A 24,087-nucleotide genomic window follows, 5' to 3' on the forward strand; every position below is an offset into this window, starting at 1 on the left:
GCACGCGTTGTAAGAACGAACGACTTTGCTGCCCTGGGGGTGACATCGGCCAACGATAGGCGGAATGTTGGTATTGTCCGCCATGCCACCTGCGCTTGGGTTGACCAACATTCTCGATCGGTTTCCCGTCGACTTCGATTAAGATATTGGAATGGCAGCGCCACAGTTGAGGCTGCAGCCGTCGCACCGCGACATCGTCGGCGGTGTTTTGGCTGTGGCCGCGTCCGTCGTGTCCAACTTTGGGGTGAACGTCCAGAAGTATTCACACACACAAGAACAGAAGAGACCCGTGGCCGACCAACGACCGTACATCTTTCGCCCAGTGTGGTGGGTCGGGTTGATCATGGTGATTGTCGGCAGTATTGGCGATTTTGCCGCGTTCGGGTTTGCCACACAAGCACTTGTGGCGGCACTCGGCGGTGGTTCCACGCTCATCGCGAACGTCATCATTGCCAACCAGATGAACCAAGAAACGTTGTATCGGTCTGACTTGCTTGGCGTACTTCTCGTCATTGCAGGCGTTGTCGTCATCTCTGTGATCTCGGAGCCTGACATCACGTACCCCTTGCCCGTCCTCGAACAGTTCTTCGCTCGTCCAGGTACACCTTCGTCCATCCCCCTTCTCGGCGCGACCACGCCATTCTCATATCCCTTCGCAGAGTTCCTCGTGTACATATCATGTGTCGTGATTTGTGTGATCACGATCTTGGCCAAGATCAAGGGGTCCCTGGCGCACACGCTGAAGAGTCAGATCCGGTGGTCCCATCAGCGTCAAAAGGACATTGTCAAGGTGATTCTTCCATCAGCTACAACGATTCACGTGCTGACAAGTGAGTAGAGAAACGAGCTGCGGTTCCAAGACTTGGAACGCCGAATGGATGCTTTGGAGGAGAAGCTGCTGGCCGGACAAGAGGACGGCAGTCGCCACCTCCACTCGAACGTCGCCCATCACGAACCCCGCGGAATCCCAACCAAAGAGTCGCCGCGTAAGCCCGACGCGGTCCTCGACACGACTCAGTCGACTTCGGTCCCATTCTACTATGCAACGTGTTCTGGCATCGTCGGTGCGATATCCGTGCTCCTTGCCAAGTGCTCCGTCATGATGATTGCGCTCACGATCGAAGGGCAGAACCAGTTCAAGTACCCCGTTACGTACTTGTTTGTGGGCGGCATGATCACGTGCATTTTGATCCAGACGCACTTGCTTAACATGGCGACGTCGCTGGGGGACACCATGACGGTGTTTCCTGTGTTTCAGGCGTTTTGGATCACGTTCAGCGTGGTGGGAGGCATCGTATTTTACGACTCAGAGCGAGAGTTTACGCTGGAGAAGTGGGTCTTGTATCCGCTGGCGCTGTCGTTCATTTCTCTTGGCGTGTACTGCTTGATGCAACATCCATCCAAGAGCCTCGCCGCGTCGACGGGGCCGTCCAAGGAGGGAGTTGCAGCCCAAGACGACGATGGCGACCGGGCCTTTGCGTACGACGATAGAAGCGCTGCCTACACTGGAGACGATACCACGGACCGCGCGTCGCTGCTGGTGCAATTTGAACTGGATGCTGTGCCCCTCGCGAACGCCGACGATGTCGATGCGTGCTTGACGACGTCGCCGCTGCTGTCATCGGCAACGTCGAAGCCAACCAACATGAAAATGAAGAAACAAACCACCAACGATGGCTACGTGCGGTTGGACGTGTAAGGATCGCTTCGGCTTGCCTCGCCGTTTGCTAGCCGCGTGGTGCTGGACAAGCCATTCATTTTTGCAGCTACATGTACATCGACAACATGGCGTTTGACTTTGTCGTGAGGTGCATGACGTTATATTTCAAATTGCAGCCACGCCGCCAGCTCAACATCGTCTTCCTTCTCTCCATGAGAGAGCAACTCCATCCGTACATGCTGTGGGCTGTTGTCGTAGGGGAGAAGCAGCCTGGCCTTCAACGTTGAACTGTGCTGTGCATGCTGGCACGTCACGCCTCAGACCAACCCCCCCTCGGATGGTGCATTCGGCACACCGAACGAACGGAGTCTTTCGTACGATCTCTCCCCCAGGATGTGCTTGCCGTGTAAGGCGGTGACGTAATCCTGGGACGCCCAGAGCTCGCACTCTCGTTCAAACAACGTCGTCGCCCCATTTACGGCGCTGGCCACGGGGATCATGGCTTGTGCAGGTTGGTTTGGCGTCGATGACGCAGACCGAGTCGTTAACATGACATCGCGGCCGCAGAGATGATAAATACGAGTTCAAATTACACTGTGAAGGAGGACGTTTAATGGCGCATGAGCTGAGCGTCGATCTTGGCTTCCATGCGGGCCAAGTCGCACGTGAGCTTCTCGATCTGCTCCGAGTGGACGCCGAGAGTTTGCGACATGGAGATCTGCTGCGTTGCGAGCTGTTGCTGGGTCAGCGTCGTTTGACTGAGGAGGTTCATGAGGAGGCTCTCCAGGTTGTTGTTTTGGTTGTGCGTTCCAACCATGTCCATGGTGCTGTTGGTGTCTTGGTTGCTCTCGGCCAGCACCAACTGGTGATTTGATGGGTGGAGCGGTGCCTTGGGGGGCGGCGAGTTGGTGGACATTGCCGTGCGTACGCTGTCGGTGCTGATGCTGCTCCCGCGCGTGCTGCGCGTATCGTCGCTGCTGCTTCGTCGTGCCGCGTACTTTTCGACACGATCTTCTTTGATGATCAAGTGCTCCATCGCGACGTTGGCGAGCTTCTCCAGGACGGACGCATCGCAAGTCTCCCGTGGCGCCGTGTCGAGGACGAATACGGTGCCGACAACGAGACCGGTGCGAGCGTCACAGATGGGGGCCGACGCATAGAATCGGACGGACGCGGCACCGGTCACGAGCGGGTTGTGGCAGAAGCGAACGTCCACGGCGGTGTCCAGCACCACCAGTGGTTCCTTGGACACAATGGCGTGGGCGCAGAACGCGACATTGCGCGGGATCGACGTTTGCGCGAGACCAACGCTTGCTTTGAACCACTGGCGGTCGGTGTCAATAAAACTCACCGCCGCCATGGGGCAGTTGAGGCGCTTGCTAACGAGGTCGCAGATGTTGTCAAATACAGACGACGGGGGCGTGTCCAAGATGCGTAGGTTGGCCAGCGCACGTAAGCGGTCCGACTCGTCAAGGGGAATCGGCGCGCGAGGCCACGGGTTCTCCCAGCTGTAGTCGAGCTCGTAGTCGAGCTGGTTGGCCGACGCGTAATCGTAATACTCTGTTTCAGACCGAGCGGCGGGCGACGTGAGGTGGCTCGACAACCAGTTGCGCGACGCATCGTCCGTGATCATTGTACTGGCGTTTGTGGCGGACGCGAGGGGGGATCCAAGTTTCTGTGCGCTGCTGACCATGACAATGCACGACAGGCACACGCGGACTTTGGTCGTCCCGATCGAAATAATGTTGACGTTCTTGTGCAGCGTGCAGTTGCGGCACACGACTTCGCCGCACATGCGGCAGTGGTGCTTTCGGCGAAACGTGCTAAAGTTGCGCGTGCACACGTGGCACATGGACCGCTCGTAGTCGCAGACCCAGTCGTCGGCGTGAACGAGCTGATCTACGACGAGGACCTCTTGGCTAGACGATGCTGTGGCGGAGGTCGGCGACGGGCGCATCGTGTGGCTCTAGTCAGCCAAATTTCAAACTGCAGCCTTGCCGCGATCCTCGCCGCGACGTGGCTTGGTGGAGTCATGAGGTTGGATCCGCCATATCGGTTATTTGCTTTGCCATAAAATCGAACGCCACGACACGTTTTTTCTCAACTGGTAGCGTTTTGCCACTGCGTTAAACAATCTTGACCCGACGAGAACATACAAACATTAATGTTATGACGTGGCACCATTTCGTACGTACACGTTAAAACCACCCCATTTTGGATTTGAAACGGGTCTGCCGTGCCGTGCAAGAAGCCAGCGAACTATGCCGCGGGTCGCCACTTTTATGCGTGGGTCGTGAGAATGTGTGGCAGGCAGCTATGTCTCTGTGGTAAAGCGGGACCACGGCAAGGACTGTACTGGCGTGGGTGCAAGGAGCGGACACGGGGAGAGTGCTGCTCGTTGGCGGGCCCTGCAGCTTTATGCGCAGCACGAGGTCGTCGCGCCACGACAGGCGTCGGCGTGCGACTGAATATTCAAGCTCCGTTCGTGCTGGATTACTGCACATTTTTCAACACCGATAGGTTGGTAGGTACAAAGCTCGTCGGTGGTATGCAGGTGGTGGCGTGGTGCATGGAACCGAGGCGGTCTCAGGTCTCACCTCGTCAGGATGAGTTGGTTTCGCTCTGTGCAGTTTTCGGTGGTGGTGATGATATATACCTACCCGCATGTATGTACCGATCACAGCCACGGACTGGTTTCTTCTCGCACGGAGCACGGGGCTCCCCATCTCTCGTCTAGACCATCGTCTTGTTGAGAGAAGCATGGTGGTTGAATCTCTGCCGGATGAGATTTGGTACGCCACACCGGCTGGGCTTTGATCTGTCGCCAGACGCAGCGTCTCCAGCCGCGTCCGCCTGTATACACGCGAGCTCCGAAACGTTATGCACAGTGGAGTTTGGGACCAGCGTCGTGGACGCAACAAACACGCCAAGTCATGGTGACATAATGTCGTATCACTGGCCCAGGATTTTCACGAGCGCAGTCTTTTGTAGCGATGTCAGGTACTTGGGAAAAACGATGTGGAACTTGACGATAAGGTTGCCGCGCGCCGCGTCGCCGTCGTGTGGCGCCACATCCCCTGCCGCCACGGGCATGCCTTCGCCTTGAATCACCTTTTCCGACGTCGGGCTGAGCACTTCGTTGCAAGAGATCGCGAGCTTGCGCCCATCCAGTGTTGGAACATCGACCGTGCAGTCTGCGAGCGCATCGGCGAGCTTCACCTTGGCCAAGTACACCAGGTCGTTCTTGACGCGGGTGTACGTGGGGTGCTTGGCCTCGGCGATTGTAAACACGACGTCGCCAGCCCGAAGCTCCTTGGTTTCGACTCCTTCGTTCTCAAACGTAACCTTGGTCCCGGCCGACCATCCCTTCTGTACCTTGACTGAAAAGACCTTGGTGGCGTCGACGAGCTCGTTGTTTCCTGCGAACCGCGTGCGGACGATCGAGACCTTCTTGGTCACGCCGCCCACAAACAGCTCCTCTAGCGTGCACTCGATAGTCGCTTCGATCGGCGGGTTCTTCTCCGGCCCCTTCCTCTTCAACGCGCCCGCAAACGGCAGCGTGTCGCCAAAGCCAAAGTCACTAAACGGGTTGTTCGTCCCGAAAAATTTGTTGAAGATGTCTTCGCCCTGCCGGTCTTGAAATTGGTACCCTTCGCGGGCATCGCCGTCGGCGTTCGGCACACCGTTGTGCAGCCCTTCATACCCGTACTGATCAAAGATGGCGCGCTTGGCAGGGTCACTCAGCACGTCGTACGCTTCCGATATCTCGTGGAACTTGGCCTGCGCTTCGTCTCGATTAGCCTTGTTCTTGTCCGGGTGCCACTTCATCGCGAGTTTCCGGTACGCCTTCTTGATGTCCTGGTCAGTCGCGCCGCGCACGATGCCAAGGATCTCGTAGTAGTCCATGGGAAGGGAGTGCGTTGTGGCAAGTGCGTGCGCTGGGTGGGTGCGTATCGCCAGAGTCGTGAGCTAGCCAGCGACGCGGTCGGTGCTGTGGAGAGGCACCGCAAACTAGCGTTTCAACGCAGACATTTTTAGTCGCAGTCGTTTCGAGTTATTTTTGGACATTGAACAAGTGCACGTTGACGGATCGTCAACGTTGGCATTGCCTAGCGCGAGCTTGGCACATGCGGCACTCGAACGATGTCGTGCTTCATCCTGCATGCACGGCTTTGGATAGCTCGCAAGCTTTGGCTGCACGAGAAGTAGAGTGCCATTGCCTCATGAACACCGACGAACGGCTGCATGTGCACTTAGACATAATCGCTATTCTCGATGACTAGAGCGTCGAGCATGCAACGATGCCGTGCACGCTCTCGATGGCCTTGACAGCAGCCCGCCACATCTAGATTGCCTGCGGTGGGAACGATGGATTTCATGCACTCGAGCCGTGAGGGGGACTGCCACCTACTCCATGCGATACAGTACGTGACAGGGGATGGAATGGCCCGCTCGCGCTGCATGGCATCGCTACCTTCCGATGAAATCAAGCCCCCGGAATGTTGTCGCCGATGCGACAGAGTATATTGTTTGATATACTCTAAGGACGATCTTTAAAACTGGTCAAACAGCATGAGCATGTGATCGAGATGGAGTGTGGCACGGTCGAGGCGATCGAGGGATCGGCTGACGCGATCGAACTTGTCCAAGTCGTTTTGCTCGACGAGTTGGTCGGAGCGTGCGATCAGGTCCTTGTGGCTCTCGGCTTCACCTTTGCGTCGCGCGCGAAGCTTTACAATCGTGCTTTGCGCGCGCTCGAGGAGGCGGCGAGTGAGGCGGGCGTCGTCGATAGACCAGCAGTAGAGTGTGAACTGCGGGTTGTAATCGGTGCGCTTTGGGATTTCCTGCAAGTTGAGCAGCTTGTCGCGGTACATTTCAAAGAGCCGGCTGCGAGTTTCTGCGGCCGGGAGGAGTGCCATCTCTCCAAGCGTCTTTTGCTCGAGCTGGCGCTGCTCCGTGATGACACGGACGAGGCGGGCGCTGGCGGCGCCGTACTTTTCATGGACAAATGCTTGGATCGACTTGCGCTGAAGCGTTCGCACGATGTTCTGCATGTGCACCGAGTACGTGCCACCGTCGCCAGCGCGAACGGCATGCGTCGGGTCAAACACTTCAGGCGCTGTCTTTGTCAGCATGCCCGACGGGTGCTGGCACATGGCCGTGAGAAAGTTGAGGAGCATCTTCCATCGGTCGTGTTTGGACGGGACGGCGTCGTGCACTTCTGGAATCGCAAACAAGTCCCGCGCCGTCATCGGGAACGATGTCGCTTCGTTTGCGTCGCGCTCGTGGGGAGATGAGTGGGCGAGCATGGCCTTCACGATTGCTTGAGCCACAACATTGATGCTTTCGTGCGCAAACTGGATGCACGTGCGGTGTCGCAGTTCGCGCGTGAGCTGGACGCCACCGTACCGCCAAATCGTGTTTTCTTCCTTCAGCGACACATCTTCGACCAACGCTTGCGGGGTAAATACCAGTCCCGCAGATGGTTCGGCAGACGAAGCCGCGCCGACAGTGGGAAGCTTGGCGCGCTTGAGGCGTCGACGCTTCGTGCCGCTCTCGGACGTGACAGGCTCGACCGGGGTGTCGTCACCGTCCGCCAGAGATGCCAAGCTATTGCTCTCTGCTTGCATCATGAGTTGGACTTCTATAGGAACGGCGGGGTCTGCGGCCGTAGTCGACAGTCCCTTTCGCTTCTTGTGCTTGATCGTGGTGGTCGTGTCGGTTGAATTGGAAGAGGACGACGCTGTCGTGGTGACTGTAGTCTCGAACTCTGCTTCGCCAGAGTCGAAATCGTGGGCTTTCTTCTTGTTAAAATCAAGAGGATGCACGCGCAAGATGTAGCGATTCTTGGCCATGTTCAAGAACGTGTTTTTCAGCGATTCCTTGATGTCCTCGAGCTCGTCCTCGTCCGCTGTAGCATTAAAACGATGAGAAATGCCCAAGACAAGTACAAGCTGCAAAACCTGCAGGAGCATCCGGGTCGGTGCTGGCGGCGCGCCGTTGCTCGGCGAGGGTGGCGGCCATGCCGTCCAAAGACTGATCGAGGCGAATACGGCCGTTCACAAGCAGCTCTTCCATAATGACTTCACCCTGGACGCAAGCAGTGTTTGTTACAAGATGCAGCAATGCGTAGGCATTGCCGTACCTCCTCTCCAAAGACTTCGCGGGCCAGTTCAATGTATCGCGTGAAACGAAGACGAAGCAGCGCTTCCTCGTGGTTCAATTCGTACCGAATGATGTACGGCAGCTTCTTCGCTGAGTCTGCAGGAAGCCACGTTGCTTTAATCTCGAGCAGATTGTGTTGGAGGAGCTTTAGCAGCGCTGTCTTGATGTGTTGAGCTTTGGGTCGCGGCTGCAAGTGTGCTGGAGGTGACGACAACGAATGCTGAACGAGTTCGCGCAACGTGTATCCACCGTCGTCAGCTCGAAGGAGAACAGACGCCACATGCTCAACAACATCTCCAAAGTGTTCCTGCAGGAGGTTTAGAGCAAGGCGGCGCCGCGGCGGCGGCACAATCATGGCCTGTGGATCAATGCAAAGCTCAAACGGCGTTGATTGGCTGTTGCAAAGCAGAAAGGATGGGTCCCCCCGTCCATATATCGAAGAAGAGGGACGCTTGTCATACACAAATCAAGATTAAAATATTCAGTGCACCCCGCAATATATCTCCCAACTGCCCACGATTCAACGAAATTTAATGTATTCGGTTGCAGAAACATACTAAAATCAAATGATTTTTAAATATATCAAAAAGAATGCTTGCAACACGGACAGAACGAGTGGTTTCACGGTGTCGCGAATATAAAATACGTATGGTGGGATGTAAACTGAATTTTAGAATGTAATAAAATAGATTACTGCCGCCATTCAAATCCATCTCGTTGACCAAAGTCGCGTGACACACACCCATCATTGAAACCCACGCCGTAGGTCGCATGAAGGTACGCCGGAGGAGGCGCCACGTCGTCGTTGCTGCGCGACCTCGTCCTCACGACTTGGTTCATGAGCGTAGAAGTGCATTGTCCTCATCTCAAGGCAGAGTTTCTCTGCTGAAAACAAGAGCAACAGTGCGTCGCTCGACGCGATCTTTAACGCCAAGAAAATCAAACGCGTGGAAATCGATGGATCAGCCGAAGAAAACACACAACTGCGCAACGACCTGTTCGCGATCAGCGGTGTCCGCGGCACGTACCCGCAGGTGTTCTTCCAGGTCGAAGGGTCCGACAAACCTGAATTCGTCGGCCTCTTTGACACGATTCAGGTACGTCAACGCCAATATGCTGTGGGGGTTTGCGTGCTGTCTGAACTGAACGCTCGATTTCGTTTACACACGTCGATACGTCATGACATGGCCTTTCTACAGGAAATGAACGAGATGAACGACTTGCCGGCCGACTTTATTCAACAGAACAACATCGTTACCTTCGACGCTGTCTTTGCTGGTACCCTCTACACCCAACATGCTTGGTGATCCTCATGCTATTGTTGCCTGTAGACGTTGAGCGAATCTAAGTGTCGTTGGCCCACTCGATTCACATCCCTCCGTTGCCGTTCCCTGCGACCTTCGAACGGCGACGATGCCCTAGATCCACTCCTTCCTTGACGACATAACTATCATGCATTTAACACCCTTTCCGATCGCCATTGCGCGCACTACCCGGCAACTCTTTCCTTGCTGCGATACTCTTTCCTTGCTGCGATTTTTCTATACCAGTTCAAAACGCCATCGTCGCTGACGAAGGGCGTGTCTCATGCGGACCAGGAAGCAGTGCTACATCCTGAACGGAACACAAATGAACCCTTCAGCCAACCCACATCACGTACCCACCAGCATCACTGCTAGAGTCTCATCAGGAAGGATGGAAACATCTGCAAGAGTTGGCGACGGGTCTTCGCTCATGCATGCGATGGTGTCATCGCAAGATGGCCCGAGGGGTTCCTGCAGCTTAGATGGGGTTTGTGGCGCATGCAATGGGCGCCCCCCAATGTTCAAGAATGCAGAGGACTGTCGCGAAGTGAAAGGTGGAATTGCTCGACCATGCCGTGAAACCCACTGCCGCGTCAAATCGAGCGTTGCCGCGCGCTATGCGTATGAAGGACATGAAGGACGGAGAATGGTTCGGGAGGGCAAGCGAGGGGATGGTTTGGGGTTACGTCGACAACGCGTGCAACTTACTCGAGACATGGGCATCCAGCTCCTTGAAAAACGTTGTGTGGGTAAACGTGTCCGAGGAAATGCACCCTCCTGCAGGAAAAAGTCGTCAAGATTTTGAAACGGATCTGTTTGTCGCTACCATGGGTTTCACCAGGAACGCATGTGCAAGTGCCGCCGAGAAATGCCGGGAGGTGCGCGGCGTCGACGATATCGAGGAGGTGGCCGCGGTCGCAAAACTCGACTTTGTCGCGGACAGCCGCCGGTAGGAATGCCTGGATGATTCGATAGATCGCGTTGAAGAAGAACGGGGCGTGAACAATGAGCACTTTGAAGAGAGTCTCGGGGTAATGGTCTTGGTTCAACGACGTGATCGTCTTGACGACGGCAAACACTTCGGACCGAAACGTGTGCATGCCAATGCCGCTCAAATCGTAGATGATCACGAGCTTCGGCAAGTCCTACGATTCAAAGGCATGTAAATAAAGCAGAGCGGCACGAACGACACACCTGCGCGGCGAGGGAATGCACGTGGTACTCCACTTTTTGCGTGTGCGCGCGGACGACGTCGGCCTCCGTGCACACGCGCAGAATTTTCTGTACGTCCATGTACCCGGTGCGCTCAATGTAAACGTGATGGCCCATTTTGTCGGTTTTGTGGAACCCTTGAGGCTACACGGGTATGAGTGCACGCTGCGACACAGACGTACGTTGTAGCGACGGATGATCTCGAGCTTGTCGGCAGGTAGAGCGAGACCTGACATAAGTTTCGGCATGTCCACTTCAATACGCCACACAATGCTGTTGCGAAGCATCGTCAATGCGGCTTCCTCGTCGTGATTTCTTGCCACAAGGTATCGATTCAACACGGCGTCAAGTTGGCCAGGACGGCACAGGCCCAGCGTTTCAAGACGCTCTTCCGAGTAGTCGGTCAGGATTCGCTTGCGGATAGACGACAGGATCTCATCCGCTGATCGCTTCACCATCGACGATGCCAATCAAGTTTTGATGCATTTCCTTGGGGGCTGCATTCCATCGATATGGGTGCGGCCATCCCAACGTGGTTTCAAAAACCGGAAAAAATCGATTCCATTTGTTCAAATATTTGGCAATTTTTGTGTTTTTCGATATGAAAGGTATTGTTTCGAACGAGTCTCTAATTGAGTTCAAAATACTTCAAACACTCCGAAACATGTTCACACACTGTTTGAAATCGTCGGTGTAAACGCCCAATTGCATGTCGGCTGTTTCGAACGAATTGTAAACGACAAAGTGAACATTTTAATACTAGTTTTAATTTACATTTCCGAATAAAACCATTTCCTACTCCAGTCCGATATCCCCACAACCATGTCGGCATATACGAAGGCCGTTGGAGGCAAGCTTCAGCTGAAGGGAGGCATCGATCTGTCGCTCAAGTAAGATGGGAACGTGTACATGAATACACCTGCTATGTATTCTAATTGCTTATGTGCGTTTGGCTGCTAGGAAGAAGAAGACTAAGAAGAAGACGAGGAAAGCGGAGACGAATGCAAGTGCACGCAGCGACGACGAAGACGACTTCCAACTGATCAAGCTTCAGGGTACGGGGCGTATCCTCACGTCTGGAACGACTGTGATGGGCAAGATGGGCACGAAATTCTTCCACGAGTTGTCGATTGGAGACGCTTTGATCATCAATCACCCCACGTCGTTGAAAGAAGAAACCCGCATTGTGAAGATGGTACTAAGCGACGTTTCTGTCTCGATCAGGTACGAACCGCATCACCTCAAGCACAATAACTTATTGTTTTGTGTCTAGTTCGCCATTCAGTTCCGATTTAGTCTCCACGACCACCTTTTGGTACATCAAGGCCCCTCCAGAAGAAGTCGATAAGGACGCTGTCGAGGTATGTTGTCCTGATGATATTCTCATCGAAAATTGACATCAATCTTGCGTACATAGTCGAAGAAACGAAGCAAGAAGAACGATGAAGAGGCATCGGCGTTTGGCACGTACGCAGGCGGCACCACTGCCGGCACTGAGTTCACTTACCGCGTCAAGAAGGCCGGCGTATACGGCGGCTACGCAATCATCAAGGAGGTATTTGCACCCACCCGTCCATGGAACACAAAGGTTTCATGGCGCTGGTCATGTAGACGGCTGACGCGAACCGGTCACGGGAGGAGCTTCTCGACATTCGCAGCAAGCGAAAGGGTGATCGCCACTGCAATTAGGTCAACTTGGTTTTCAGCAAACAGTTGGTGTTTTGATCCAATTTTCGCTTTTCCCATACAATTGCAAGCGTCTGGGCTCAGAGTTTTGAGCAAAATTAGAGTTTTCGCTTCAGTAGCCCAGCAAAAAAATCAAACGAGTTGCCGTCGGGGTACAGCTCGTACTTTTGGCCGCTGTCGCTTGTCGCCAAGAGACACCCAGTGTCCGTCAGGCCTGCATCGCACGGTCATGAGGAACGATCCGAGAAGTTATGGAGTTCCAGGCAATGGATACCTTGGATGGTGGCCTTCATGGCTGGCTCGCCAGGTTTGTCGCCCTGGACCTGTACTACTTGGTTTGTGTGCAGCCAATTGGCCGTGTACTCTTCGACAAACGGAGCGAACCCTTGGGCCTTGAACTGCTCCTCCATCGGCTCGAACACGTTGCAAAACTCAACCAGAAACGCTTCCCTGCATATGTGTCAGGTAACGATGCGTGGAGATCAGCGTGGCTGGCAGCTCATTACTTCGTGATAGGGGACGGCAGCAGTTGGTTCAAGCAGATTGTTGGGTTGTTGTTGCTGACGTTGATGCCGATCCCTGCACACCATCACACGTTTGTGCTGACATGGCATCGTCGTTCGATATACCTGTCGTAACGTGGAATTGGCCTTGGAAGTACTCGGACTGGCACAAAATTCCACCAAGCTTGAGGTTGTTCGCATACAGGTCATTTGGCCACTTAATGTACACGCTCGTTGGAGTTGCTGCGGCAAACGACTTGACGGTGCGCACCAGGGCAAGGGAGACGAGATATTGGGCAAACGGCAAACTCGTGCCATCGCTGAGAGAGCTCTGGAAGGAAAAAGTCAAGCAACCTTGAGGGGACACCCACGTGTTAGAACCACGACCTTTACCACCATGTTGCGACGGTGTCCAACACACCAAACGAAAGTCGGGCTGCACATCAGCGGATCGCAGTTCGAGCGACACACGTTGCAACAAGGTTTGAGTCGACGGCAGACTTTCACCGTACAAGACGTGCCGGCCAAGGTGTTGGGTGCGCAACTTGGTCAGTGGCAGGATGGCATCATTGTTCGACGACGACGGAAGTTGAACATGGGAAGACATCGCCCACGACTGGATTGAAGCAGGTACACCCGAGGTAGAAAGAAGCAGCATTGGCACTGCGTTATTGTCGGTGGCACTCATGAAGGAAGCAGCAAGGTGAAGGGGTCGGACGATGAGACGGCACAGAGAACGACCAAGAAGCATTCGCCAATTTGCATCAACTCGAAAGCGCCTACGTACTTTACAGACACATACTTTGTCGGACCTAAGTGGACAAACATACAACTATTAATATTTTTGTTCAAGAAAATAGCTCGGTTGTCATTGCATCAGAAAATTTCTCGATTATTTATTTCTCTGGATGGAAATATATATTTCCTTTCGACAAATATTTTGAATACTTTGTGGCGAAGTTTTGCTAGTGGAAATATACAAGATACGCAGCTTCGGACGGTAAGCCTCGACGGACACATGGGTGGGACGAAGTTTGAGATGCGGCAGTGCCGCTTCGTCTTCTGTGGCGCTGAAGAAGATGAGCCCTTTAGTGTCCTGCTCCCGGTGGAGCCGTCTCCTACACTGAAGGTTGTGCGCAGCCACTTTCCCTTTGAAGGCCGTTTCCACTTCCGCGTCCAGGAGGTGACGTCTGGAGGAAACTACGTCTGGCGCGACCTCGTCGATGAGTCGGCAGTCGTACCTGACGACGCGCTTTTGAAAGTCTTGCAGGTGTCGTCGATGCCGGAACAGTACCCGGTGTATAGCTCGCAGGTGGACAACGCGAACGAACTCGAGGCGTATCAGGCAAGTTTCCGCGAGTCCAGTGGCGAGGACGCATCGGGAGACTATGAACGGTCGTCCAGATCCAAGCAATCTTCGATCTCGACAACACCGCAACTGAATGCTTTGTGGAAGAATACTAAGCACCACCTGAACAAGACGACGGCCAAGGTTTGGGAGACTGTCGAATTCACGGCTGGCCGGTACTTTGGCTCACAGTCGGGTGCCGAGAAGCCATCAGCAGCGGCACTGCAGCAGTTGGCCGCGGGGTCGTCGCTCTCCCGCATATATTTCTCCGACTCAAATCGCGAACACATGGATCAGTTGCGGCGGCTGTGGGGAGCGCTTGCAGGTGATGCTCCATTTGCAAGGACATCGCCGACTTGGATCAAAGAAGGCGGGTTTCCGTCAGAAGATCCCGGGGCAACGCTTAAATCTTGCGGAGTTCTAGGCCTTTATGCCCTCGCCTTCTTCACGGACGTCCATCGCAGTGCCTCGGAAGACATGCGCCACGGAGGGTACCCATACGCTATGGTTGGGCTGAATGTGGCGTCTATTCTGGTGGAAGTGCTGGATCTCGACTCGGGGCGCTTTCTCGAGCGCGACGAAGTGTACTGGAAAGTGTTTGAGGACCCCATCGGGCTCTACGAACTCTTCTCTGTCTCATTCCACGCGTACGACACGTTTTGGAAGCAGTCGAGGGGCGGCAGCACCGCTGCGCGCGACCGGACGTTCCAGCCAACACCCATCGACTTGACCAAGCAATTTGTATGCCGCCTGCTCATGCAAAGCCCCAAGACCGTCGAGGACGTTGTAACCCTGGCCAATATGATTTACTAGCTGCTCAACTGACCGCGATGGATCATTCGTTATGCATCGCTCTTTTTTTGACGGCTCGGCCCTTTCCCGCGCCCTCGGCGCCGCTGGTTTGTCGGTGTCGCGGGGGATTGTGTTGCTTGCGGATGGGCAGAAGATTCGTCACCTCTGCTGAACGGTAATGGTGAAGCCGCCGCCAGAGGCGAGGACGGGTGGTCGTGAACGATGCCGTTCACGGACTTGCCATAGGAGAAAGGGGTGTTGTCTGCCGCGGTAGGTATTGTCGCTGCTTCAATGGATTGTTCGAGCGCTGGATCGTGTGTGCCGTCATCGACTTCTGCAGCATAGTCTTTCTGTGGACTTTGCGGCGCGGATATGAGTGGTCTTTCTCCAGCTATTTCTTGCGATGGCACCAGGTCCTCACAGGCAGTGGCCGTGGTAGGTTGAATGGATGTGCTTGGTGCTTGTACGGAGTTATCGTCCTGGACAATGTCCCTTTCGTCGCCTCGTGTGAGTTCGTCATCTGCTGGATCCGTCGCGAGCTGCGCTGATTCAGTGCCATCGACAGTATCGCCCGCCACTTCAAGAGAGTTGCCGACACGGCATTCCTCTCCGCTGGATACGTCGTCGTCGGCGGCAGCCGGAATATCAGTGGGAATCGGGTCTGCAGCCGCCTCCACGACAGGGGCTACCGGTGTTGGTGGCTGGGAAAAGATTGAGTTACTCGCATAAACACACGCGCGAATGCATTGCTGCAGCGTCGGGGCAGTCGAGTCATCGTCGTCACTCAGTGCCTGGTGTGACAAGGCTCGGTACGCCGACGGCCATCGACGCTGGAGTGCCGCCAGCACGGACCGGCGCTTGAGTGGTGTATCGATCGAGCTGAACAGCGTCGAGTGCTTGATTTCGTCAAGCTATGGGCACAGAATCGTGGGAGAGATCGCGTCCATGTCCAGTCCAACGCACCACACTGTCATGTCGGATGTGGCGAATGGATTGGCCCATTCCAACATAATACAAAATTCCACCCGACGTCGTGGCGCAAAAGAGAACGTCGTCGCTGCCGCCGCCTCGGTCCGTCGCTGTTGCAAACGAGCCTACCACCATCACTAACGTAATTACTTGGCCAGGCGGTGGTCTCGTGTACCCGAGAAGAAAGCCGAGACGCTAAACGGGATGGTAAACTTGAGCTGGGACCCCGCCGCGTTAACAATGAACACGTCCCCGTTCCAGCAACACAACATGACTTCTTCATCTCCGTCCTGAAACAAATTAATCGTCGCCATGGCCAGCAGCGCGTCGGGCAACTACCGCAAGATGGTCTGGATGATTTCGTGAAATGGCAAGGACAAACCAAGCAAGTTGCATGACGCCATCGAATGACGCTGGGAAAACACACACCTGGATGCTCCACCGGAGCGCACCCGTTCCAGCATCTTTGAGTTTGACGTGGCCGTTAAAGTACCCGAAGGCGTCGCACGCAGACGCGCCTTTGGCCTGGACGCCGCTCAGCACGTACGCCCTCCCGCACTGCAGACTGTCTCCTTGCTCCAACACCGTCGACGTAGTTTGAGTCACATGAAGGACATCCCCCGTGTGCAACGACACGAGTAGCGACGGTTCGTCGTCGGGGTCATGTTCGAAGGACGATTGTGTGGATTCAGCGAGAGCAGAGCCATCAAGGGGGCTGCTTCGAAAGAATGATTCGACCTGGGTAGATGGAGATTAATCCAATGCCACCACCAGAGACGGCAGTGTACTTGGCCGGGAACGTGGTGCTTGAAAACTTCCTTCACTGCGTCCAGCTACACGGTTCAGTGAGAGATGAGAGACAAGCGACGGGTTGCATACGTGGGACACGTCCATAAAGTGAATCGAAGAGTCCCTTGTCCCCAAAACCAGCAACGACCGACTTAACATCTCGGCGGCGCTCACATTGAGAGGAATGGCCTAGACTGAGTTGCTCAGCAACGCGGCAATCGAGTCGAGCAACGCACGAATTGCGAGTGTTTGTGCAACGCCAACGCGCCCTGATCGACGGCGCGGCGCAAAACTTCACACGTGCCTTCCGCAGTCATGACGAGAATGAACAACTTTGTGGACGCTGGCAGTGCTTGCACAACCTTGGCAGGAATTTAGTGTCGTCCATGGATGCCAATTTACGGAAAAAGTAGATGCTGGAGAAACCCACCGGGAGAGTCACGATGGACGAGATGCAACCATCCACGGTCAAGGTGCACGCGCTGTCGCACGTCGATAGGCCCTGCCCACGCGAACAACACATCTCAGCCATTCGATCTCATGGTCACAGGTCCCAATATTCCACGAAAACGTGTGGAATCAATTGCATTCACCTTGAATATTGCGAGCTTTCCCGACATGGAACCCACAATGAGCTCGCGATCGCTGCCGGGAGAGTCCACATCGTCGACAATTGTATGGGCATTCGGCATGATCTTGCCTTCAAAATTGAGCAAGCCTGATGGGACGAGGCATACCTACGATGCAGTAGCAGTGCTCTTAGAGAAAAATGCCATCGCATGTGCTTGAAGCAGCAACAGACGGGCACAACCGAGGCGTACCGATCGAACTGCCGCGCTCATGTTTTGAGTTTCCAACGCTTTATCCGGATATGATCCGCATGTGAACCCCTTGAATCATCTCAAGTGTGGGGCCATGACGCGGCAGGTCAACGGACACAGCTTGCCGTAAGACAGCTCACGCACTGCGCAGCATCGTTATTCCGTTATAATCGTTCATTCTTCGAGAACGTATTCCACGGGAACACGTTCCGCGAGCTTCTGTCGGCTGTTCAGGTTCGTCATGTGTGTGAATTCGGGTTTCGAAATGCCTCTCCAGGGAGCCGCGACGATCAGAGTAAATCGACATCCGCACGCCACTACGCACGCAATAACAGACCTTGATCAAACGGCTGGAAGCGTCAAGTGAAGTTGTGTACCGGACGTCACAGGGCCGTACCCCCAGGATTTGACGGTGGCCACCACGTCGGGCTCGCACGAGTCAGCGTCTGGGGTGAATCGGCCCAAGCAACCTGACGAATTCCGGCCCCATGTGAAGACGGACCCATCTTCCGCCAGGGCGCAGGAATGATACGACGATGCTTTCACATCGATGCACTTCATCTTACGCTTGATCAGCTCAGGAATCTTCGCTACACAGGGAGCATGTCCTTCAACACCTTCGACAAATACGACGAAGTGGTCATACTCGGTAGCTTGGCTTGCTTTTGCTTGCCTAGACCCAGCTACATAACCATGCCGATGAAAAGAGATTTCCCAAGGCTTGACGAGCCACCTGGCCATTCAGACCACTGCCAAATGCGTACACCCAGCCGGCTGCGGGACCGGTGCTTCCGCCGGAGCCATGACTCGCAACTTGTCGTGGCGCGGCAATACAAAGCGTGTGCCAGTTGCTGCAGCACACCTGTAGCACTCGTTCGTTCTCGAACGCGTGCACTAAGGTTGGATTGAGCATATCTGCGTTGGACCCGGTGCCCAACCGGCCACCATCGCCACACCCAAACATATAGAGCTGCCCTGTAGCAGCTATGAGACCAGAGTGCGCTGCACCGCACGACACTTGCGCCACGCGCACTGGCACCTCGAGCAACGTCGGGGACGGGAAGCACATTTGGAGCCTCCGCTCGGCAAATTCCCCTTCACGCTTGGTGATACCAAGCCCGAGCTGGCCCCTGTCATTGCCAATGCACTAGCGTCATGATTGCACAAAGCCCACAAGTGGACTTACCCCCAAGCCGCGCCCCATGCATAGCACTTGCCAGCGTTCGTGATGGCAATTGTGTGGGAATTGCCGACCCCGACGGCCACTACCATCGCTTGTGCGAGCGCCTCGACCTGTCGCGGCTGGGCATTCTACAAATCGCTAAGGACGTGCCGCAAGGAGGACACGATTCGAGTCGTCACCTCGTTGCTGTTAGCCACGTGCCCCACACCCAATTCCCCGTAGTCGTTTTTTCCCCACGTGTAGCACCGTCCAGCAGTTGTAATTGCCGCCACGTGGCCTTGCACACTGGCGCAAGCGAACGCTTCCACGCTCTCCATGCGTAAGTAGCGCACGACGGAAGGGTACAGAAAAGTCGTGTCGCCGTGAGGTGGAAGCGACGGCGGGGGAGCCGGAAGGTGAGCTGGTGGCAGCGGCACTGGAATCGTCTTGATCACGTCTGGTTTCGCATGTTTGGGAGTACAGGCAGTTGGCCCAACGCCGTTTCCGCCCCACGAGTATACTTCGCCCGTCGAGGATAAGGCGAATGCGTAGTCGGCGTCAAAGCCCTGGTGACGATGTGTCCCATCAAGGACCAGAAGTGGACAAAGGGGAGCTTACCGTGAATACCTTGGTGATGCACCGCCCCTTGAGGCCCATGATTTCAGTAGGCTCGTTGCATGCGTTGCGGTGGCCGAGCCCAAGTTGCCCCGAGAAATTGTTGCCAAAGCCAAACACGCCTCCCGACGCTTCAATTGCAAGTCGTCAATGACTGAACCTTATGGCAGACAAATACCTTCGACTCTTTCGCGCTTTCGATTCTCCCTCTCGATTCGGCGCCGGTGGGCGAGAATCGCTGGCTCGTTCACCCAATCCTGTAGCCTAGCCACGAGCGCGACCTTCTTCCCGTCGAGATCGACCCCCAATAAGTCTGCCACAGCCTGCAGTTGCCTCGTTGACATCTTTGTGAAGTCGGCACCCGACCAAAACTCTCGCGTCTTTGGGTACGACGCAATGGGCTGGCCCTACACCAAGGAAATGCCGTTGAAGATGCGAGCTCACATTTGCAACTCGCTACAAAACAAAAAGGGACCGTACGTTGTACGTTGGTGGAGCAAGCCGAATCCAGTCGTCGTCGGTCGTCAGGGCTTTCTGCTGCGATCGTTTCCTTGGCATGTCCAGCGGCTTGCGCTTGTGCTCGCCTTCCATGCGCATCTGCGATCGAATCGCATCTTGTAATTGCTCCAGTACCTTTTCAGCTTTCTGCAGTCGAATTCGCTCCAGCAGCGACGCCATCGCGTCTCAATGTCCGTGGCAGTTACAGCGTTACATGGACGGTTTCGTTTTTGAACGAAGTACATAATGCACATGGCAATCGTTCTCTTCATCTCCCCAGCTGTGCCATCCTTCCTCGAGTGGCTCTCGAACATAATGGTGCGCCAAGGATGTCTCGACCCCCATCCAAGGTGACCAATGATCGATTTTGCGACATCAATCGGAGTGCTCGTGATGCCGCTCGTCATCCTGGCCGTCGAAGGTGCCTGAATTAGCCCAGCGGGACGTTCAACACGAACAAGTGCCTGCGGTACTTGCCCAACAACCTCCTCTACAGGTATGCCGTGACGGCAAACGTGGTTCATCTGTATGCCATGAAGTGGAATGGAGTCTTGGAAACAGTGTCACATTAGAGTGATTTTGCTATTGAAAAGTTTCCAGTGAAAGTCGCCAGTGAGCAAAACAGATGTTCTCACTGGCAAATTCATTCAAACAAATTTCCAGTGAAGGTGCTCTCACTGGAAACAGGTTTTCATACTCACCAGTCGTTGATTTTGCCGATGGCTGAGCAGCACGTGGTGCACCCAAGCACCAAGAAGAAACCAGCACGCAGATTCACTCTCCAACAGGACGTAGATATCATAAAGGAGGTGATTGCAGTCTCACCACACGATACTCCATACGGCCAAATGAGTTCTCGATGGTTCGAGGTTGGGAGCAACATGCATGCCATTCACGGCAGTGGTCTGACTGCCAATGGGTGCCGAAAGCGTTGTGACGACCTGCTCGCTGCATTTCACAAAGACTGCATTGCATCACTCCGTGCATCGGGAACCGACGAGCAATACAACGAGCGAGAGCAGCTACTTCAAGACCTGTCAGTAGGCTTCGGACATGATATATCCTGACGATAATAATCTAGATAAGAAGCCAAAGATAATCTATCCCTGGCCGCCATTGCATCTTACTAGTATCATCTATTCCTGGAGCGATTCAAACGCTGATAATCTATCTTTGGACTGGCCCACAATATTGTCATTCTCTAACTCACTTCGACCTGACCATGTCATCCAAGCAACTCTGCGCCTACTTCTTTGTCCGATCGGGCGAGAACAAGTTCACTTGCAAAATCTGCGGGACCCAGCGTATTAAGCCAAGCAAGGCGGGATACGCCAACCTGCTGAGCCACCTGGACACAAAGCATCTGAACTACCCCGAGCTCTTCCATGCAGCATACAATGCTGGATTGACTGGCACGTTACAGCAGCACGGATTCGTGGATGCCAAGGCTTCCAACCTCCATGACTGGGTCGAGTGGGTGGTGGAACGCAATCAGCCGTTTTCGGAAGTGGAGAACCCGTTGACGCGGAAAATGTCCAAACTCGTCCCGATTTGCGTCAAGACGCTGAAGGGCGGCATGGAGAAAGTGACGCGTCTCGTCGAGGCGTGCATCGCAGCAGAAATGCCGAAGTTGTTCGGCCTTTGTTTGGACGGGTGGACGGATGGCTCGAACCACTTTTGTGGCATTTTTGCAACGTACATGGTAGGTGACGATGTTGTCTGTCCTTTGCTGGCCATGTCGCCTCTTTTGGAGGTGGATCGTTTGGACGCTGATGCCCACATTGACTTTATCGATGCAACATTGGAGATCTACGGCAAACAAAAGTCGGACATTGCGTTTCTGACGGCAGACAATTGCACGACGAATGCATCCATCGCCTCCAAGTTGGGCGTTCCTTTGGTGGGATGTTACTCTCACAAGTTCAACTTAGCAATGAAGGCATATTTGCTTGATTTCGAGGTCGATCTGGATTCAGTTCATGCCATTATGCTTCGACTTGGCCGCCTCCGCTGCTCTGGCGAACTCCAACGTTTTACAGACTTGAAACCGGTTACTCGAAACGTTCCTCGATGGTCCTCGGTTTACACAATGTTGAAGCGCTATTTTGAACTGCTGCCAATGTTACCCAAATGTTCATCGTTGCGGGATATTTTGCTCACGCGCGGACAAAATATTCGTTTAGAAAAGCTTTTTGCGTCTCTGGAGCAGCTTGAAGCTGTGACCAAGCGCCTGCAGGCGAAAGATTTGGACATGGCTGATGCTCGCATAATGTTTGATGGGTTGCACTCGCTCCATCCCTCTCTGCCGCATCTCGCCCAAGATGCACCAATCACGCGCAACCCTGATTTTGACTCGGGTGTTTCCAAAGTTTTGGCCTTGCGTGAGGACGAACTCACGGAAAAAGAAAAGAGAGCGATCGAGAAGTTTCTCCTGCAGCCGGGGGCTCCAGCTCGTCCGTTGGACGAGGAAGTCTCGTTTGTGGACGAGCTTTTGGCGCCCAAGCGAAGACGCATGGAGAACTACGCAAGCAACTACTGCTGCTTGAAGTTTGTCTTGCCGACGAGCAACATTGTCGAGCGGCTTTTCAGCTTGGCCAAGTTCATTCTGACTGACTCAAGGAAGCACATGCATCCAGTGAACTTCGAGATGATCGTCTTTCTCAAAGTCAACTCCTCGTACTGGGGGGTGAACAGCTTCAGTAGTTATGGTACTTGAATCAATATATCGCAATACATTGGTCTGGCTTCAATAATCTATTATCTTGTCGGTCGAGTATCGTGCTATTTATCATCGAGCAGGACGTCGTCGATAGATGCAATAGATGTATTATTTCGGGAGCCTGCCTGTCAGACATAGTGTGTCTACATGGCTGAATCGTGACTAACACTGCCTTTGTAGATTGACTCAATAGCCGACAAGAAGCGACAATTCAAGGAAGAGAAGGGAAAGAAAGAGGACAAGCGGGAGGTGGACGGCAACATGATCCGTGAGGCTGCTATGGTCGCTCTGACACGAATCTTGGCTGATGCGGACCACGACAGCAGCGATACCGATGGCTCCTCAACGACTTCAGTAAAACGAGCAAAGAAAGCCTCAGTAGACGGAACAGCAAACGCCATTCTTGCGATATCATCGTTTTTGGAAAGTGCGAACGAGTGCAAGTTTCAAGAAATTACCCTGCAAAGAGAAGCCAACGCCATTGCCGCTGGAAAGTTGGACTTGGAAGAAAAACGGTACCTCTAAGTCAAGTCCGAGCGAAAAGCACGGTTCTCCTTGGAACAACAGGAACGTCTAGCACAGCTAGAATTCTTAAAGGGCACGCTGGAAATGATTCGCACTATCCCAAACAAGAACCAGTAGATAATAAACTGCATTGCGCTAACTCAAAATTTGTTGACTACATGCATGGTAGTTATAGAGTGCAAATACTCCTTGGCTGTTGGACGATTAATTCCAAAGAAGCTTGAAACCTGGTTGCCTTGTTTCATGCATGTGTGCAAGTTAGTTAAAATAACAGCAACACTGTAATGCACTCCAACTAACTGCAACCACAATTTTTGCCCCCCTTTGTAATCAACAAATGTCCACAAATTGCGAACAATACCAAATCCCCACTCGACGCTGACGCGCACAGCACTCATGCGCCGGTTAAATTCCGCTTCGGCCTCGCTCAGCTTGGCTCCTTTATATCCCGACACGATGACGTCGTTGATGCCATAGGCTGGATCGCCATAGATAACAAATCGAGTGTCACCAGTGACAAGCTTGTCAACAAGCTTGTTCACAAGATCACTTCGCGCTAGAACGTAGGCATCATGTCTTGACCCCGCTTCTGGTCCATGAAGATGGACAATGATGCCATCAGGTGTTGTGACAGCTTGGTATTTTACAGCATGCTTTCGCTAACATAGTATCCTCTCAGCAGTCGATAGAAAGTACTGTTCTTACCTTGTGGCCATTGAACGCGGCTTTTTGAACACCTTTTCCAGGGCGGCAGATTTCACGCACAGTGCCATCAATAAAGCCAATACAAGTCGAAAGAGGAGCGCCATGTTTATGTATCGCGTTTGCACATTTGCGCAACCACTCTTCGTCCAGGCGCGCGCAGTCCCATTCGAGTAGATGGCGAAATCGCTGATATACATGCAGCATTATTTCGTTGGCAATTGACGACAGCGCTTCACGGCTGCGACCAAAAGTCTGCACCATGGTGCCGAGTCGATGGGGCCATGCAAGTCGGTTCAGCATGATACAGACTGCTTCAATAGCGGTGGATCGGTAGCGTGCTTTTGTGATGAATGGGTCGGGGACCTCTAGCAGCTCTGCAAGCTCCTGTATTTGCTGCTTGCCAAATCGAAACTTGAAGCGACAGTCTGACTCGGTTTGGCTAGCCAAGTCAAATCGGTTGGTAGGTATGCTGATCGCACGTGAGCTCAACGCTCTGTCATTGACGACTGCTACAGTGCGCGAAAAAATGATAGATACACATATACTATTGGCCGAAAGTTTCGTCTCAGCAACGAATGACAGGAACAATTGCAAGAAAACGAAGGGTTTTTATT

At 53.9% G+C, this 24,087-nt stretch overlaps 12 protein-coding genes across 13 annotated transcripts; 5 read left to right on the forward strand and 7 right to left on the reverse strand.

Moving 5' to 3' along the window:
- The first annotated feature begins 127 nt into the window (after positions 1–127).
- On the forward strand, positions 128–1,960 carry H310_03954 (hypothetical protein). The gene is made up of 3 exons (XM_008868046.1): positions 128–599; positions 660–790; positions 839–1,960. Exons 1-3 carry the CDS (start codon positions 152–154, stop codon positions 1,697–1,699), a joined length of 1,440 nt encoding a protein of 479 aa, XP_008866268.1. The 5' UTR covers positions 128–151; the 3' UTR covers positions 1,700–1,960.
- A 263-nt stretch (positions 1,961–2,223) lies between these two features.
- On the reverse strand, positions 2,224–3,738 carry H310_03955 (hypothetical protein). The gene has a single exon (XM_008868047.1). It carries the CDS (start codon positions 3,615–3,617, stop codon positions 2,271–2,273), a length of 1,347 nt encoding a protein of 448 aa, XP_008866269.1. The 5' UTR covers positions 3,618–3,738; the 3' UTR covers positions 2,224–2,270.
- An 859-nt stretch (positions 3,739–4,597) lies between these two features.
- H310_03956 (hypothetical protein) lies at positions 4,598–5,676 on the reverse strand. The gene has a single exon (XM_008868048.1). It carries the CDS (start codon positions 5,564–5,566, stop codon positions 4,613–4,615), a length of 954 nt encoding a protein of 317 aa, XP_008866270.1. The 5' UTR covers positions 5,567–5,676; the 3' UTR covers positions 4,598–4,612.
- A 477-nt stretch (positions 5,677–6,153) lies between these two features.
- Positions 6,154–8,199, reverse strand: H310_03957 (hypothetical protein). The gene is made up of 3 exons (XM_008868049.1): positions 7,806–8,199; positions 7,624–7,750; positions 6,154–7,571 (listed from the first exon to the last, which is right to left on the reverse strand). Exons 1-3 carry the CDS (start codon positions 8,178–8,180, stop codon positions 6,214–6,216), a joined length of 1,860 nt encoding a protein of 619 aa, XP_008866271.1. The 5' UTR covers positions 8,181–8,199; the 3' UTR covers positions 6,154–6,213.
- A 341-nt stretch (positions 8,200–8,540) lies between these two features.
- H310_03958 (hypothetical protein) lies at positions 8,541–9,322 on the forward strand. The gene is made up of 4 exons (XM_008868050.1): positions 8,541–8,602; positions 8,674–8,922; positions 9,025–9,103; positions 9,157–9,322. Exons 1-4 carry the CDS (start codon positions 8,597–8,599, stop codon positions 9,171–9,173), a joined length of 351 nt encoding a protein of 116 aa, XP_008866272.1. The 5' UTR covers positions 8,541–8,596; the 3' UTR covers positions 9,174–9,322.
- Positions 9,323–9,778: 456 nt separating this feature from the next.
- Positions 9,779–10,865, reverse strand: H310_03959 (hypothetical protein). Its single transcript, XM_008868051.1, has 4 exons — positions 10,524–10,865; positions 10,324–10,485; positions 9,956–10,274; positions 9,779–9,906 (listed from the first exon to the last, which is right to left on the reverse strand). Exons 1-4 carry the CDS (start codon positions 10,797–10,799, stop codon positions 9,812–9,814), a joined length of 852 nt encoding a protein of 283 aa, XP_008866273.1. The 5' UTR covers positions 10,800–10,865; the 3' UTR covers positions 9,779–9,811.
- Positions 10,866–11,117: 252 nt separating this feature from the next.
- H310_03960 (hypothetical protein) lies at positions 11,118–12,185 on the forward strand. Its single transcript, XM_008868052.1, has 5 exons — positions 11,118–11,231; positions 11,302–11,565; positions 11,615–11,702; positions 11,759–11,896; positions 11,953–12,185. The coding sequence occupies exons 1-5, from the start codon at positions 11,164–11,166 to the stop codon at positions 12,028–12,030; spliced, it is 636 nt and encodes a 211-aa protein (XP_008866274.1). The 5' UTR covers positions 11,118–11,163; the 3' UTR covers positions 12,031–12,185.
- H310_03961 (biotin-[acetyl-CoA-carboxylase] ligase) lies at positions 11,700–13,317 on the reverse strand. Its single transcript, XM_008868053.1, has 4 exons — positions 12,657–13,317; positions 12,534–12,606; positions 12,302–12,477; positions 11,700–12,241 (listed from the first exon to the last, which is right to left on the reverse strand). The coding sequence occupies exons 1-4, from the start codon at positions 13,279–13,281 to the stop codon at positions 12,126–12,128; spliced, it is 990 nt and encodes a 329-aa protein (XP_008866275.1). The 5' UTR covers positions 13,282–13,317; the 3' UTR covers positions 11,700–12,125.
- Positions 13,318–13,409: 92 nt separating this feature from the next.
- H310_03962 (hypothetical protein) lies at positions 13,410–17,288 on the reverse strand. Its single transcript, XM_008868054.1, has 10 exons — positions 17,250–17,288; positions 17,022–17,165; positions 16,859–16,930; positions 16,665–16,790; positions 16,519–16,617; positions 16,428–16,472; positions 16,069–16,377; positions 15,815–15,974; positions 15,634–15,764; positions 13,410–15,581 (listed from the first exon to the last, which is right to left on the reverse strand). Exons 1-10 carry the CDS (start codon positions 17,268–17,270, stop codon positions 14,721–14,723), a joined length of 1,968 nt encoding a protein of 655 aa, XP_008866276.1. The 5' UTR covers positions 17,271–17,288; the 3' UTR covers positions 13,410–14,720.
- Positions 13,433–15,183, forward strand: H310_03963 (hypothetical protein). Its single transcript, XM_008868055.1, has one exon. It carries the CDS (start codon positions 13,549–13,551, stop codon positions 14,689–14,691), a length of 1,143 nt encoding a protein of 380 aa, XP_008866277.1. The 5' UTR covers positions 13,433–13,548; the 3' UTR covers positions 14,692–15,183.
- Positions 17,289–17,342: 54 nt separating the features above from the next.
- On the reverse strand, positions 17,343–19,722 carry H310_03964. 2 transcript variants are annotated; one of them, XM_008868057.1, is made up of 9 exons: positions 19,507–19,722; positions 19,205–19,433; positions 19,030–19,157; positions 18,612–18,977; positions 18,436–18,560; positions 17,983–18,379; positions 17,896–17,932; positions 17,627–17,839; positions 17,343–17,566 (listed from the first exon to the last, which is right to left on the reverse strand). In XM_008868057.1, exons 1-9 carry the CDS (start codon positions 19,702–19,704, stop codon positions 17,424–17,426), a joined length of 1,836 nt encoding a protein of 611 aa, XP_008866279.1. In that variant the 5' UTR covers positions 19,705–19,722; the 3' UTR covers positions 17,343–17,423. The 2 variants fall into 2 exon arrangements, with proteins under 2 accessions (XP_008866279.1, XP_008866278.1); XM_008868056.1 differs by having other exon boundaries at positions 17,627–18,379.
- A 2,782-nt stretch (positions 19,723–22,504) lies between these two features.
- H310_03965 (hypothetical protein) lies at positions 22,505–22,768 on the forward strand (the record flags this gene model as incomplete). Its single annotated transcript, XM_008868058.1, has 1 exon — positions 22,505–22,768. The coding sequence occupies one exon, from the start codon at positions 22,505–22,507 to the stop codon at positions 22,766–22,768; it is 264 nt and encodes an 87-aa protein (XP_008866280.1).
- Between the last annotated feature and the right edge of the window lie 1,319 nt (positions 22,769–24,087).

The sequence above is a fragment of the Aphanomyces invadans genome, assembly GCF_000520115.1.
Source record: "Aphanomyces invadans strain NJM9701 unplaced genomic scaffold supercont1.6, whole genome shotgun sequence".
NCBI lineage: Eukaryota > Oomycota > Saprolegniomycetes > Saprolegniales > Verrucalvaceae > Aphanomyces > Aphanomyces invadans.